Consider the following 17508-nt stretch of genomic DNA (forward strand, 5'->3'; position numbering starts at 1 on the left):
AGAAGTGGTAGTGCTTTTATTTTGCAACTGAAGTGATGAGTGTTGTGTAGACTGAACGTATGTGTAATAGCTAGCGGTGCTCTTTACGTGACAGTCCTATGGCTGGTTAAGACTTCTGAGTTTGTTAAGGCACATTTGTTAGGCAGGGATCCCGGCTCAACTAAGAACATAAAGAAAGGAGCACTTTGCTTTGTGGTACGACAGATCCCTCAAAGGGAAAATCAAGTGATATATGATATACATGTACGATGCATCATTATGATGATGTGGCTGGTGACACTTCTTGAATATCTTCAAAACGGCTGACATGCAAAACATATTGGGACTGTATTAAAAGTGGGCTAATGTGGGGGGATACCAAAAGATTGTTTGAGTGGATTTTCCCTTTAACTTACCTTCCCTGCTGGGCTAGATTTTATGATGATGAGAAACTCAGCCATTTCTATTTGACTAAATTGCAGACTGGTGGTTGTTTAAAGGGTTAAAGTGTGAGTGGCCACAGTTTACATGTAGAATTATATATCTGCTAGTGTGAGAGAGAGACCCAAGTAGGGCCTTGGAAGACACTGGCATTGTAGCCTGCAGGGAAGGTTCATTTGGTTTTCCGTTGGAGCCACATAGATATTCAGTATATAGACAGTGGATAAATATATAAATATATATACATACATACACTGATTATACCAAACATTAGGAACACCTTCCTAATATTGAGTTGCACCCACACCTTTTTCCCTCAGCACAGCCTCAATTCGTCAGGTCATGAACTCTACAAAGTGCCGAAAGCGTTCCACAAGGATGTTGACGCCAATGCTTCCTACAGTTGTCAAGTTGGCTGGATGTCCTTTGGGTGGTTGACCATTCTTGATACACACGGTGGAAACTGTTGAGCAAGAAAAACCCAGCAGCATTGTCGTTCTTTTATTTTTTTGTAATCTTTAAAAAAACGTTTACCCTTTGTCGTGGTATCCAGTCTTCAGTCACGGCAACTCGGTAGAGGCGAAGGTCGAGAGCCGTGCGTCCCCCAAAACACAACCCAACCAAGCCGCACTGCTTCTTGACACAATGCCCGCTTAACCCGGAAGCCAGCCGCACCAATGTGTCACAGAGGAAACACCATGCACCTGGCATCTGTGTCAGCATGCACTGCACCCGGCCCACCACAGGAGTCGCTAGTGTGCGATGGGACAAGGACATCCCTGCCGGCCAAACCCTCCCCTAACCCGGATGGCTCTGGGCCAATTGTGCACCGCCCCATGGGTCTCCCGGTCGCGGCCGGCTACGACAGAGCCTGGACTTGAACCAGGATCTCAAGTGGCAGACCACTGCGCCACTCGGGAGGCCCAGCATTGCCAGTCTTGACACAAACCAGTGCACCTAGCACCTACTATGATACCCTATTCAAAGGCACTTACATTTTGCATCTTGCCTATTCACCCTCTGAATGACACTCATACACAATCCATATCTAAATTGTCTCAAGGCTTAAAAATCCTTCTTTAACCTGTCTCCCCTTCATCTACACTGATTGAAGTGGATTTAACAATTGACATCAAAGAGGATCATAGCGTTCACCTAGGTCAGTCTGTCATGGAAAAAGCAGAATGCTTTGTATATACATACATACTGAACAAAAATGTACATTTGTTTACATCCCTGTTAGTGAGCATTTCTCCTTTTCCAAGATAATCCATCCACCTGACAGATGTGGCTGATTAAACATTATGATCATTACACAGATGCACCTTGTGCTGGGGACAATAAAATGCCACTAAAATGTGCAGTTTTGTCACAACACAGATGTCTCAAGTTCTAAGGGCAGGTGCAATTGGCATGCTGACTGCAGGAATGTCCACCAGTGCTGTTGTCAGATCATTTAATGTTAATTTCTCTACCATAAACCACCTCCAACCCAACCCAGGACCTCCACATCTGGCCTGTTCACCTGTGGGATCATCTGAGACCAGCCACCCAGACAGCTGATGAAACTGAGGATTACTTCTGTCTGTAATAAAGCCCTTCTATGGGGAAAAACTCATTATGATTGGCTGGGCCTGGCTCCCTAGTGGGTGTATGCCCATCCATGGCTGTGCCCCTTGCCAAGTGATGTGAAATCCATAGATTAGGGCCTAATTAATTCATTTAGACTGATTTCCTTATATGAACTGTAACTCTTTAAAATCGTTGAAATTGTAGCATGTTGCGTTTATATTTTTGTTCAGTATAGTTATGTCCTGATACCTGAGTGTTTCTTCAGTCTCTCACATTGTATTGCGGATAGTATGGCACCTAAAGAAAAACAAGATTTGGTGTTTTGACATTTAAAACGCTCTTCCAGCAGTCTTCACGGTAATGTGAAAAAGCGACACTGAATTTATGACCTAGATTTTAACAAGAAGCCCAGGAGCCAATCAGAGAACAGTGTAATTGTAGGCCTCTCCATATCCCGCCTCGTGTAGGTACTTCTCAATGTCCAGTGGCCCAGGCACTCGAAGAACTGGCCTATCGTTGGCACTCTTCTCTCCTGATTGAAGCTTCCGGACCACTTCAGCCAATGCAGGGCGCTCGTGTGGAGCGAACTGGCCACAGGACTTGATTATGGAATACCTGAAAAAGGTACAGTAGCTTTTGGAACCAATTTTAACTGGTTTGTGGGGATCATTGTGGCCACTTGTATCACTGTCTAAGAACTAGTACTGTTATATGTTTTCTGTGGTGTACTAGGTCATTATTAACGGATTATTACTTAATGTAGTCGCTTACAGTGAGTTAGAACAATTAGCGGGTCTCTTCTGAGTCTTTCCTCTCTGGAGGTATTGGAGAAGATCATTGGCCATGACTTTAGGGAATGGTGGGTCACCTACAAAGTGGAGGATTAAATGAGATTATTAGGGTGCGTGTACATGATAAACATTATATCCGTGGGATAACATTTGTGATGGTTGTAACAGTTTAACAGACCGGTAATGATAGATTATTTATTTAGAAAAGCATTTACCGAGTGTCACCATTTCATGGAGCAGGATGCCAAAAGACCAGCTGCAAAAAAGGATGGTTGAGAGATCACTGTCAACGATAAAAGTCTCATGACTATTTCATATTATATGTCCAATCAGATTGGCGACCTACACGTCACTGCTTTGACTGACAAGTCTCCTTGCCAATACTTCTGGAGCCTGCCACTTCCTCGTCTCGGTGTTTTCCAGCTCTCCTGGAGTTCCTGCTTGTGTTTTCCTGCGGTATGCTGGACCCAATCCCCACAGTTTAGCTGTCAGGTCTCTGCCAACCAACACGCTCCGAGCTCCAACGTTGCCATGGATACAGCTCTGACCATGCAGGTATTCCTGAATGCACAAATAGAGAGGATGCTGTTTTACAATGGCTATGGGACATTCAAGCATGTAAAAGCCATTCATACAGACAAATCAAGTAGGTAAGGCCAGGAGTTTTTCCTAAACACACGACTTGATGAGGTAAAACTATTGGCTCTACTTATAAATTAAAATGATATGCATGCATTAACCCTTTTACATCAGCAGTTGTCCCAAAGTGCTTACACAGTTCTGAATAAGAATGACGGAATCGTTAGATCGGCATTTTCATAGCATATGCACTCAACTTGAACTATAATTTTCAATTGTAGACATACGGACAGAGATGGATGGAAAGGAGAGAGAGAGAGAGAGAGAGAGAAAGACCAACCAGAGCAGAAGCCACTTGTCCTCCCATGGTGAAGATGCGCTTCTCTGTGATGTCGCATGGGGACTCCCCGCCTGTGTCCTGCCAAGAAACAGCACTGTGAGTCTCCATTCTCACTATCACTAATGGTCATGTCCATATTCACTGTAGTCTAAATGATTACAGAGTGTTTGCGCAGCCTCTTGAGATCCACGTACAACTCGAATGTTCAGGCAAACCAGGCGACAATTCACGATTTACGTAAAGGTTGTGCAAGGCAGATCTCTGGCTAAGACCCGTCCCTAACACATCAGCATCATGGTCAGTATACTCCAGTCTGGAGCAAAACGTTTTGGTGAAACAATCTAGGCTACCTCTTCGTTTCACTCTGTTTAAAACCGTGTTCTCCCTATTGAACATCCCCAGCTATTTGGCAATGTAGGAGTACCCATAGAGTTATATAGAGGACTCATCATGGACATAAGCCATTTTAGCATGGGCATTGCCATTGAGGGCTTCCACTGTGCTTCACCCATTTTAAAGTAGTCAACTGGGTGGGGATTTCTATGGGCGGTAGCCTCAATGGCGCTGCCCATGCGGTCATAGATATAAAGTTGAGACCTCTATCCATCTCTATGGGAGTACCATACCTGTCGACACCTCCATAGGAACCCCAGCAGGTCCCTGTGCTCCAGTTCCTCCATCACGGTGATGAGGGGGGTACGTAGGGAGAGCACGCCTATCAGACCAGGCAGAAAGGGGTGGGGCCCCAGCTCAGACAGAAAGGAGGCAAAGCCCAGGAAGGACTGGCGCTCGCTGGCATCAGCGGTCTCTGGGGGAGAACAGGTGCATGTTGAGATTTACTACATTGCAGTTGGACTGCGTAGAATCACTGATCTACAAATGACCTAACATCCCTCATAACTACTCAATATGGTTTCAAGACTAGTGAGTCTGTGCCTCGCTTTGCTCAAACGGATCCCCTCAAACACACCGAATGTGTTGTATTTTTTCCCCTTCTATATCTGTCAGTAGGCTACTGAAGGGAAATGTAGTCATTTTTGTTATGGGTTGGCCTAGGTCTGTTGATTTGAATATCGATCAGATGTCAAAGTGACACCAAGACCAGGTAACATCCCCAACATTTCAGGTTTTATACTCATAAGCCTGAAGGTCTTACAATACACTGACTGTCAGTCTCTGGATGGGAGCGTCTATTTTATAACTCCAATGTATATCAAAGAATGTTACCTTTAAGTGTCCGTAGAATCACATCTCTGTTGTCCATCCTTGCCCGGCAGAGGGTGACAAAGTCGTTCGGTTTGACAAAGGACAGGGGCAGCGGAGTGACTAGGTTGAAAGAGCCATGCTGCCTCTCTCTGGGCGTCTCCGGTACTGCAGAAAAGGTGTCTGGGGCGTCACGCCAGGTCGGAGTGCCCATAGGTAACTCCTCATGCTCCAGTGGGTTCAGCTCAGGAGGAGCTGCAGGTGAACAGATGGGTATTACACATGTGAAATTATATATATGAAATTCCTCAGACCTAGAGATGCAACTCATGCATTATAAAACAAAAGTCTCTGCCTATGTAAGTAAGCTTTTTAAAGTGGATAAATATATGCCAGGAGTTAGTCTAGTTTTGGCAAACATTTACATTAAAACAGTGGTGGAAAAAGTACCCAATGGTCATACTTGAGTAAAAGTATAGATACCCTAATAGAAAGTTACTCAAGTAAAAGTAAAAGTCACCCAGTAAAATAGTACTGAGTAAAAGTCAAAGTATTTGGTTTGAAATATACTTAAGTATCAAAAGTAAATGTAGTTGCTAAAATATAAGTACTAATAATAAAAAATCCTTATATTAAGCAAATGTCACATTCGTATGTAGAGACGGACCAAGGCGCAGCAGTGTATGTTGAGTTCCACATAATATTTTAATAGTGAAACTTAGCAACAATAAACTAACAACGAACTGTGACAAGAGGTGCTACGTGCACTAACTCAAAACACAGTAACTCAAACAATATCCGATAACCCACAGGTGGAAAAATGCAACTTAAATATGATCCCCAATTAGAGACAACGATTACCAGCTGCCTCCAATTGGGAATCATACACAAACCCCAACAAAGAAAATTAAACCTAGAGCCCCACATAGAAATAATAAACTAGACTAATACCCCTAGTCACGCCCTGACCTTCTCTACCATAGAAAATACAGGCTTTCTATGGTCAGGACGAGACAGCAAACCAGATGGCACATATTTATTTTTATTTTTATGGATAGACAGGGTCACACTCCAACACAATTTACAAACAAACATGTGTTTAGTAAGTCCACCAGATCAGCGGCAGTAGGGATGACCAGGGATGTTCTCTTGATAAGTGTGCGAATTGGACCATCTTCTGTCCTGCTAAGCATTCAAAATGTAACGAGCACTTTTGGGTGTCAGGGGAAATGTATGGAGTAAAAAGTGAACATACTTTTCTTTAGGAATATAGTAAAGTAAAAGTTGTCAAAAATATAAATAGTAAAGTACCGATACCCCAAAAAACGAATTAAGTAGTACTTTAAAGTATTCTTCCTTAAGCACTTTACACCACAGCATTAAGTCTAAAATAAACAATATGGCAATCATTGTGCTTTAGCAATTGACTAAGTATGTGCTTTACAAAGTTTGTAAATGCTTACTACTGTATTTCTAGTACAGAGTTAGTCTGGGATATCCCAGACCTAAGAGCATCATAACCCACTGGGCACAAACTGGTTGAATCAATTGTGACATGGAATCTACTTGGGCAATACATAGAACTTGAAAAAGTAATCAACGTGAACTGTTGTTTTGAGGGTGAAATTTCAACCACAGGATTATGTCATCATTGTGGCCAATTTTCAACACAGACAAACCTAAAATATGTTGAATTTGTACCTTTTGAAACAACATCAGCTGTTCAACTATATTCATTATCATTAAAAACAATCTATAGGCTGGGCAGCACCTCCTACTGGAGAGTTGATCTCCTATTCATTTTGGTCTCCCTTCCAGGGTTTTATCCAAGCCCAGCTTTTATTTTTGTCAATGACTACTTCCAATGTGCCATCGTGAGAATGATTATTGAGAGATCCCTTAATAACTAAATGTATTCACTGTTGCTATTTGTCATTCCAAAGAGTAGGTTTAACAGAGCAAATGAAATGTAGCCATACTTCATAAGTTAAATACTGTATCATCAATTACACTATTTAGGCCTATATAGCATTTGCAAAGTCATCAGCAGCTATTGTTTCAATTCAACCCAGTGTTCAACGACAAATAGACAACACATATAAGTCTAGGGTTTCAAACTTTGAATTCAAACGTAATCTTCAAGTTAATCATGAATACGTTGGATTCACTTCTTCCATCTCAACCGAAAATCAAAGTTGAAGAATAGTGCATTTAAAGTTGAATTAGAGTTTAGTCCTCTTCTTTAACTCAGATTTTTGGTTGTTGATGGAGATGTGGATCCAACGTATCAATGGTTAATTTGTAGACAGACTGAATAGTTCCATCTGTTCCACTGACTTAGTCTGCCTTTTTAATTCCCGGTTTGTCTACAAATGAACAATCGATGCTTTGGATTCACGTCTCCATCTCAACCTAAAATACAAGTTAAAAGACTGACTAAATTGAATTGCACTTTAAATCAAGTCTGATTTGATTTAGTCCTATTCTTTAACTTTGGTTGAGACGGAGAGGTGAAGCCAACACATATCCATTTTTAATTAGAGCCAGACTAAATCGGTAGCACAAAAGATACAGTACATATCCTTCAAATGTTGATATTTGATACACAATTCAATGACATTTTCGCAATACAGTAAATAGCCTATTAAATAGTCGACAAGTTAACAAATAATATATTACGACCTCTTAATGCTCGGCTATGAAAAGCCAAATGACATTTACTCCTGAGGTGCTGACCTTTTGCACCCTCTACGGCCACTGTGATTATTATTTGACCCATCTGGTCATCCATGAATGTTTGAACATCTTGAAGAACAATCTGGCCTTTTCGGCCATGTACTCTTATAATCTCCACCCGGCACAGCCAGAAGAGGACTGGCCACCCCTCAGAGCCTGGTTCCTCTCTGGGTTTCTTTCTAGGTTCCTGCCTTTCTAGGGAGTTTTTCCCTAGCCATTGTGATTCTACATCTGCATTGCTTGCCGTTTGGGGTTTTAGGCTGAGTTTCTGTACAGCACTTTGTGACATCTGCTGATGTAAAAAGGGCTTTATAAATACATTTGATTGATATGTTGGATTCACATCTCTAACTAAAGCAACAATTTTAAAATGTTAAGGAATAGGGATTAAACCAGTGGCTCAGATTAAACTATGCAAGCTTTAGAAATCCTTTATAATGTTGATATTTGGCTGCATTGTCAACCAAAACACAACTCAATATTACTTTTGCAATACACTAAATAGCCTATCTTACAAAGTAATGTAGCAGTATTTATTCAACCTTTTAAAATGAGTAACACATCCATGGCCACATTTTGAAGTTAGCCTGCTGTAACTATAAATGTTTTCTTATGAAATGATAGAAAGTGCGCATGTTCAAGATAGCATGCATTGTTCGCAGGTCTGTGGAGATCTATAATAATCTGGGAAGAATCTTGAGCAGCATTGATCACTCACACTATTGTATTTGAATGTAATCTTAACTGCAATCCAGGTCATTTGGTTGTGCTGTTAGAGGAAGCACAGTGAAAAGACATAAAGTTGTTGTATAAATGCAAAATATCTGACATATTCCCATTTTTAACTTTGTTCTGTTTTTAAATGGTTGAAAGTGCAGTGATATCACATTTAGATGACAACTAAACCCCAAAAAATCTGACATTGTTTTTCCATTGGAATTTGATCATACTTTTAGATGGTTGAAAGCATAGTGATAACACATTGGGAATTCAACAAATATTACCCACATTTCCATGTTGAAATGAGGCAACAGTGGCACAAGTTCTTGGGAGGAAAGTGTTCAGGGGAGGGTCCACTTCAGACAACAACAAAAAAACTCCCAACAAATCATGAGTTTGGGTAGGAGGGGCTTAAAATGCAGGCGGGAATTGTGCTCATGTTTAAAATAGGGCAGTAACGTTACCGGTGACACGCATCCCGTTTCTGACTCATCCTCTCTGTCCCAACTGATAACACAACTTGTAAAGACGCATTGAGCTGGAGCGTCAAAACATTGCCGGAAGCAACCCATCTATCTAGAAAGACTTGTACAGAGTGGGAAGATACAAGTATGCTGACTCATCAGTCAAGCTCATTGGCATGACATCAGTGTGCACACCAACTTACCCTCAATGCCCTGTACGTTCTGTCTGGCACTTTGCCTCTGTGTGTGTGCGCTCAACCTTCTGGTGCTGTGTGGTCGGGCTAGGATTATGCTGGGTCGTCCGCGGATTCCCTTTCCAGGGCAGCACCTCATCAGGAGAACGATTAGCAGAGTGACCAGGAAGCTCGCAAGGAGCAGGATGGGCACGATGATGACTTCCTGTTTGTACACTGTGATCTCTGCGAGACGGAGAGCGAGAGAGACCAATGTCAGAGTTAGAGTATTACTACCGTTGGGCACTTTAACAAGGCACTTAACGACTAACCTGCTACAGTTTACCCTGTGCTGGGAAAGGACAACATTTCTGAATCACATTGGGCAACAATAGAGTGAAAAAGAACCAAAGAAGTACAGAATGGAAATGGTTGAGGATGACTTTTCAATGCTATTCTTTATGTCTGTCTCCCTGAAATGGTGATCTTTGTGTTCTGTAATGTCTATGTCAACACTATAGTACAAAGCAAGCAGGTGTGGTCTGGCATTTGTTTTGATAGTCAGAAACCTGAGTATGATACACTTGAAGTAGCAACAACAGTACATGCCAATAGGAATGCACAGTATCAGTCAAAAGTTTGGACACACCTACTCATTCAAGGGTTTCGAAAGAGTCTCATATATAAAATAGATTTGGATTTCTTTAACACTTTTTTGGTTACTACATGATTCCATATGTGTTGTTTCATAGTGTTGATGTCTTCACTATTATTCTACAGTGTAGAAAATAGTAAAAAATAAAGAAAACCCCTGGAATGAGTAGGTGTGTCCAAACTTTTGACTGGTACTGTATTTCAGACACATAATTACTGTTTGTCAGGGGTGATTTAGTGCTCATCATTCATATCATCTTATTTCGTAAGCTACTTACAATGTGTACACTGCCTTCATTTAAAGGTCCAATGCAGCATTTTTTTTATATCAAATCATTTCTGGGTAACAACTAAGTAACTTATTATGATTGTTTTCAATTAAAAAAATTGTCAAAAAGCAACAGAAATAGTAGCTTCTTAGTAAAGAGCAATTTCTCAAGCAAGAATTTTGCTTGGACTGTCTAGGAATGGTCTGAGTGGAGAGGGGGGAGAGGTGTGTTAGAGAGATTTGGAACTCTCTTATTGGTCAATTGAATTATTTACCAACCTGGCGAAGTGACCAGGCAGGCCAAAACTCCATCCCACCAAAACAGGCTGAAATTTCAGGCAGTCTTTTCAAACACTGAAAGGGCATTATCATCATTTTGACACTATCATTCTAACCTCGTAGTGTGCAGATATATTGTTAAAGCACAGGAAAATCTAGTTTGACTGCACTGGGCCTTTTAAGTGCAACAGGAAATAGCATGCTGAGAAAGGTATAGATTGTGGTACAACGTGTTTGCGCCACACCGTGATTGATTGGCTAAGTCTACCTACAGTGTGCCGTCCCAAAGCAACTGGAATGCTTAAAGCCAACTGTTAAGAAATGAACAGTCTGGAAATGAACATTCTTCTTGTTCCTTAAAATCTTCCGGAGAGCCTGAACTATCTTTCCCCTAAGCTGTGCTGCTCTGTAGACTGGCGACGTAGCGGACAATGCGGCAGACCCTGTGCTGTTCCCAGCCATTCTTGTGTGCATGTTGGATACGAGTACTGTGACAGCAAATGCAACACATTTCTGTCATCGCTGTATAACGGATTAACGGGAAAAATATGACACAGTGTTTTAATAGTGGAAAAGGAGTGTTTCTTTTAATGGACAAATCTAGGTTGTGTCCTTTTATATTCGTTTGGTACCTAATAAAACCAGTGCCTCTAATCTATATTACACAGGTCTGATGCCATCTATGTGGCGTTTTATGTATCCAAAATGCTTTCTAGACGGTTGAAGTGGCTCCACCATGTTGGTTGCAGCTCCTTTTGATTACAGCTCTGTTTGGTAAAGGCTGGGAAAGGGAACAAGTCTCCACCCTAGGCAGATTCAAATGGAATAAATATGGCACAAATGATCTTTACATAGCATGCCCCTTGAAATGTGTGTTTTGGTTAAAACACAAAGATCTTGTGTAAAAATTGACTGTGATGTTGATCATATGTCGGCACCAATAGAATCTCAGTAAATGGACAACCAGTTTGTGACAGAATGTTAAAGCCCACTTTTTACACTGGTGGGAAGATTAGCAAAACGCCCCAGAAATGTATCGGTGGACAGCTAAATGTAACCTGGTTAAACATTTCCTTATTATTTCCAGAACATTGTCTATCCCAGTGTTTCCCGACCCTGGTCCTCGAGAATCCCCATCATTACTGAAGGGCCAGTAGGAGGCACTCTTTCCTCTGGTCTAAAAAATATCCCAATGCCCCAGGGCAGTGATTGGGGACACTGCCCTGTGTAGGGTGCCGTCTTTCAGATGGGACGTTAAACGGGTGTCCTGACTCTCTGAGGTCATTAAAGATCCCATGGCACTTATCGTAAGAGTAGGGGTGTTAACCACTGTGTCCTGGCTAAATTCCCAATCTGGCCCTCAAACCATCACGGTCACCTAATAATCCCCAGTTTACAATTGGCTCATTCATCCCCTCCTCTCCCCTGTAACTATTCCCCAGGTCGTTGCTGTAAATGAGAATGTGTTCTCAGTCAACTTACCTGGTAAAATAACGGATAAATAAATAAATAAAAATGACACATTTTTGTTGTAGCCCTGGACAAACACCCTATTGAGGGCTTGATGGTTAGTTAACAAGTTGAATCAGGTGTGCTTGTCCAGGGTTACAATACAAATGTGTGCTGTTGAGGATACTGGAGGACCAGGGTGGGGGTAACACTGGTCTATCGGATCTAAAGAGCCCAAGTTCATGGAGTGTTTTTATGTCAATACCTTTGGCTTGGAGACCCAACAGCTAGTGGGTATAAGTTGTAGAAGGTGCAAGACAAGGCGACACAGGAGAAGTAGAGAAAAAGGATCATGAGAGAGGAGCACTTACCACAGATGGTGTCCCCCGGTTGACACTGATTATCAGCATCAGAGTAGGACGACATCCTGAGGAGTGGGAGCGAGCAAACGCACAGATATCATCATTAGATTACCACCGGTCAGCAGCCTCATAAAGCCCTCGGCTGTAACGACACAGCAAGGAGTATTCAACACCTTCTACTGTCACACAAGACACACAAAGACATCTGGAGTCCATTTTCTCCATCTCAAAGTTGATTCCACTGCATTTTTTTTTCATTGTTTCACTCTGATCAGAGACTGGTTTAGACCTGGGACACCAGGGGTGTGCAATTAATGATCAGGTAGAACAGAAAACCAGGAGGCTCCGAACCTCGTAGGATAAGAGTTTAGTACCCCTGATCTAGGCTAATCAATGTCTACTTTAGGAAAAGGAAAAAAGACTGTACAGTTGTACACTTGTCATACAATGTCCATGTCTTGCACTTTTCCCCCCATCGATAACGATGACAATGTGAGCATTTTGAACGCTGGTACATGTTTTTGTTATTCTGTGTACATGTGTTTTGACTGTGCTAGTGTTATTGATGTAATCTCAGCGAAATTGCTTTCTGAGTGAATAACCTAGATTAACTCTAGATATTAGATTCCCAAGTAACTATGGTATCTGGGTAGATCTGATGCTGAGGCAATTTAGATACAGTAATGTGACTATGGCTACAGTATAATCACACTGACTGCAGTAGGCGTACAATATGGCAAGGTTAGTGTTATACCACGCTTGGCATTTGGCATGTGTCCTAATCACGTAAAACCCTGGATGGGTTGGGCATGCCGGATGATGTAAAAAAAATCTTCCCAGCGTGAAATAGTTCTGATTGTGACGTCATGTTGTAAAACATTTCACAACCTCAAAATGTTCCCATGTCAATAATTGCACGTGCGTCTGTGTGGGTGGCTGAGCTCGTGCAGACGTCTCTCACACGCCCTCGCCCTTGATTTAGCTAGCTAGCATAATTAGATGTAAACTGGTGGAGATGGGTTGTTCTAAGATGTGTGCAGTTAACTTTTTTTGTTTAGCTACCAAACAAACGGATATCTATGCACTGTCAAACGAAAACATAGCGCCCAAGTCTTTACAATCGCAAAAAATATATATATATTTGACGCACGAGTCCGGTACCTCACGCCTCAACAAGCTTCTGATTGGTCAGAGTCAATAATCCTGGTCACCGTTGATTGGCAGATGTGTGAAGCAAATACGTGAAAGTTTTTTTTTAGGTCTAGGGAGGGTGTGAGAGAACATCCGCACGAGCTCAGCCACATAAAGAGATGCTCGTGCAAATATTGAAGCGGGAACATTTTCACGCTGGGAGAAATTTTACAGCATCATGTCACAATCAGAACACGATCAGAACGATCGTGAAACTATTTTTTTACATGACACCGGGGCATTGGTGCCGCATCATTGGTGGTATTTAGGCCTGGGTACAGTATGTTACATTCAACTACACACTTTAAGTGTCATCACACAGTCTGACTTTAATTGGTCACTATTCATTCTCTGATGGCACCTCTGTTTGAAGTTAATCTCCATGTGATTTGGGCATGACATCTGAAAAATGCTAAGACAGACTGGCTGGCTGACTGACTAGTATTCTCCAATGGAATCGTTGATAACCTCTTCCTACCGACAGTGGAAGTGGACAGAATATTGTTGTTCACATTTAGTAGGCAGGTTCAGGGCAGGTCAATGGGACAAGTCATTATTAGGGGCTATAGTAGGAAGAGACTGTGTGTATCTGAAATGGCACCCTATACCCTATATAGTGCACTACTTTTGACCAGAGCCCTATGGGCCCCACTACATAGTGAATAGGGTGACATTTCAGATGCATCCCCTGTTTTTCGTTTGTCACCACAGAGATAAAACAACAACCGGTTGTATGGAACAGGTAGAGGTCCCGTTGACAGTTCCCTGGACATTTGCTTCTTAGATGGAACTACAGTTGGAGTCAACAGAGATTGGGACAATTCTCTTCCGTCTTACTTGAGGATAGATTGGCTGCTGTGCAATTGTAAAATGTAAATGTTCAAAGTGGCAAAATTGATCAAACCGTCACCACAAAGAACCAGTTGCGTTGTCTATGCAGTCATGTTTAGGAGTATAATACTATAATAACATCCTTTACTTACAACATGGCCGCCTAGCTTGGGGGACCTGTGTTTACTCTACAATGTTATGTCATTGTCTTGCCAACTTTCTCATACAAGTTGACTGTGTTAGAAAATAATTGGTTAGACATGCTTCTCACCTTACTTTATTTCAGGTCACAACCTGTCTAGATGAAGGATAAATCAAAGGAAAAGTGATAAACTCAACACTTGAAAGTCACCCGACTCTACTACTGTCTACCTGGATGTGGTTCAACCAAATTATATATAGGCTTAGGGTGTGTTTTTGTTTTGTCACCTATTTCTGTCACTGTCCTCGGGTAACAATAAGGAGTCGCGGTCACAGTACACTCCTCCACATAGTGTTGTTAGGAAGCACATTCTGACAGCATTTCTGCGTTTTCCCTCCCTCGCCCCTTTACAAGTATGTGTGTCACTCAACCGGCCTGGCTGCATTTCTCTTTGACATGCATTTCTCACACACAACCCATACACAACCCATACACAGCACATAATACAAAACATTACACTTTTACGTTTCAATATATTGGACCTTGTATTTTAGCCGACAATGTATTTGACCCTTTATTTGAACCGTAACTGCACATTTCTTCACAAATTGTATCGTGTCAACCTACGTGGCATGCTCCCTGTGTAAGGCTGAATCTCATTTATTGTGTAATGGTATTATGTCCTCAGCATCCAAAGCTCCTCATAAGAAGCAGTAGAATACTCACGTTTGATGTGAACTCCTCATAAGAAGCAGTAGTATAATCACGTTTGATATTAACTCCTCATAAGAAGCAGTAGTATAATCACGTTTGATATTAACTCCTCATAAGAAGCAGTAGTATTATCCTGTTTGATATGAACTCCTCATAAGAAGCAGTAGTATATTCACGTTTGATATTAACTCCTCATAAGAAGCAGTAGTATGATCACGTTTGATATTAACTCCTCATAAGAAGCAGTAGTATAATCACGTTTGATATTAACTCCTCATAAGAAGCAGTAGTATAATCACGTTTGATATTAACTCCTCATAAGAAGCAGTAGTATAATCACGTTTGATATTAGCTCCTCATAAGAAGCAGTAGTATACTCACGTTTGATATTAGCTCCTCATAAGAAGCAGTAGTATACTCACGTTTGATATTAGCTCCTCATAAGAAGCAGTAGTATACTCACGTTTGATATTAGCTCCTCATAAGAAGCAGTAGTATACTCACGTTTGATATTAACTCCTCATAAGAAGCAGTAGTATACTCACGTTTGATATTAACTCCTCATAAGAAGCAGTAGTATACTCACGTTTGATATTAGCTCCTCATAAGATGCAGTAGTATACTCACGTTTTATATTAGCTCCTCATAAGAAGCAGTAGTATTATCCTGTTTGATATGAACTCCTCATAAGAAGCAGTAGTATAATCACGTTTGATATTAACTCCTCATAAGAAGCAGTAGTATAATCACGTTTGATATTAACTCCTCATAAGAAGCAGTAGTATAATCACGTTTGATATTAACTCCTCATAAGAAGCAGTAGTATAATCACGTTTGATGTTAGCTCCTCATAAGAAGCAGTAGTATACTCACGTTTGATTTTAGCTCCTCATAAGAAGCAGTAGTATTATCCTGTTTGATATTAACTCCTCATAAGAAGCAGTAGTATAATCACGTTTGATATTAACTCCTCATAAGAAGCAGTAGTATAATCACGTTTGATATTAGCTCCTCATAAGAAGCAGTAGTATTATCCTGTTTGATATTAACTCCTCATAAGAAGCAGTAGTATACTCACGTTTGATATTAACTCCTCATAAGAAGCAGTAGTATACTCACGTTTGATATTAACTCCTCATAAGAAGCAGTAGTATACTCACGTTTGATATTAACTCCTCATAAGAAGCAGTAGTATACTCACGTTTGATATTAACTCCTCATAAGAAGCAGTAGTATACTCATGTTTGATATTAACTCCTCATAAGAAGCAGTAGTATACTCATGTTTGATATTAGCTCCTCATAAGAAGCAGTAGTATACTCACGTTTGATATTAACTCCTCATAAGAAGCAGTAGTATACTCATGTTTGATATTAGCTCCTCATAAGAAGCAGTAGTATACTCACGTTTGATATTAGCTCCTCATAAGAAGCAGTAGTATACTCATGTTTGATATTAACTCCTCATAAGAAGCAGTAGTATAGTCACGTTTGATATTAGCTCCTCATAAGAAGCAGTAGTATACTCACGTTTGATGTTAACAATGGTCTATTATTATCCCCATGTGATAAATCCAGTGTGTGATATTTGCCATCTCCCACTTTCCCAGCCTCTCTGTCAATCTCGCTCTTCTGTTGTTGTGTGTTTCTTTCCTCATGTCTCTTTGCTTTGTAATTCTCACAGGTTAGCCCTGCCCTTTGCTGCACCTTTTCCTCCTCAACCTCATCACCTCTTCACGGTGAGTTCTGTTTTTAGACTTTTGGTGTGTGTGTGTGTGTGTGTGTGTGTCCTTTAATTGTGTAAAGTGCTACGGTGTGTGGGTTTGCAATGCCCTCGCAACTATTTTAGTCTCCTCCTAATCACCGGTGTCCATCAAAGGTCAAAGGTGTTGTCGATTCACGGTGCCTCCCAAGTGGCCACTCAACACCCGCGATTTCCATTACTTTTCTACAAAGTGAAACTGCTCAATCCACCCCTATCAACAATCACAGGGACTGAGGGCGTTGGGGAAGCAACTTAGATAGTATTAGGCTTTTGGTGCGCTGCCACTGTAGCTCATGAATGAGGCAATAGAAGTTTGCCCTGCCTTACAGTGGTATGGTACTGTATACAGGGTGAGTGGCTTTGCAATGGCATGTTGGGGTTTCTTTTGTGTTTTGTAATCACTCATCAGCTTTCCAACACCATCGGAAAAACACCCATGGGAACTGCTTGCTGTCCATCTGTTAACTGTTAAAGTAACTGTCCAGTGTTTGCAGATTTCTATGAAATATGACTACTAATTGCTTAAAATATCAGTGAAATAGTTTTCTTTCCAAAACATGTTAATTATGTATGTTACAAAAAGCAGCTTTCCTGTGTTAATGGTGTCGGTGTATTCGTCCTAAAAAATATAGTAATGCATGTTGACAGCTGGTTAGCCAACTGACATCATACTCTGAGGAAATAGCAAGCATTTTTGAAATTATCTATTTGATGTTTGAGGTGCATTTAAAAAATATATATAAAAATCTCCAATTTATGCTCTGGCTACGAATACGAGTGTAGAATGAGTCAACAACATTATTTGGGTCTGAGTTATTAACAGAATATGAACTTTTAAAAGTCGAAACAGTTACTT

General features: G+C 41.0%; 1 protein-coding gene across 2 annotated transcripts; it reads right to left on the minus strand.

Annotated features, from left to right (window-relative positions):
* Position 1: 1 nt before the first annotated feature.
* Positions 2 to 16887, minus strand: LOC110496188 (tyrosine-protein kinase STYK1-like). Of its 2 annotated transcripts, none has more exons than XM_021571934.3 (10): positions 16418 to 16887; positions 12020 to 12075; positions 9029 to 9244; positions 4930 to 5160; positions 4329 to 4510; positions 3703 to 3780; positions 3130 to 3344; positions 2999 to 3039; positions 2764 to 2860; positions 2 to 2607 (listed from the first exon to the last, which is right to left on the minus strand). In XM_021571934.3, exons 2-10 carry the CDS (start codon positions 12072 to 12074, stop codon positions 2412 to 2414), a joined length of 1311 nt encoding a protein of 436 aa, XP_021427609.2. In that variant the 5' UTR covers position 12075; positions 16418 to 16887; the 3' UTR covers positions 2 to 2411. The 2 variants fall into 2 exon arrangements, with proteins under 2 accessions (XP_021427609.2, XP_090064724.1); XM_090208598.1 differs by having other exon boundaries at positions 12020 to 12152; positions 16418 to 16531.
* Between the last annotated feature and the right edge of the window lie 621 nt (positions 16888 to 17508).

The sequence above is a fragment of the Oncorhynchus mykiss genome, chromosome 18 (assembly GCF_057628025.1).
Source record: "Oncorhynchus mykiss isolate SJ-2025 chromosome 18, ASM5762802v1, whole genome shotgun sequence".
In the NCBI taxonomy this organism is placed as follows: Eukaryota; Metazoa; Chordata; class Actinopteri; order Salmoniformes; family Salmonidae; genus Oncorhynchus; species Oncorhynchus mykiss.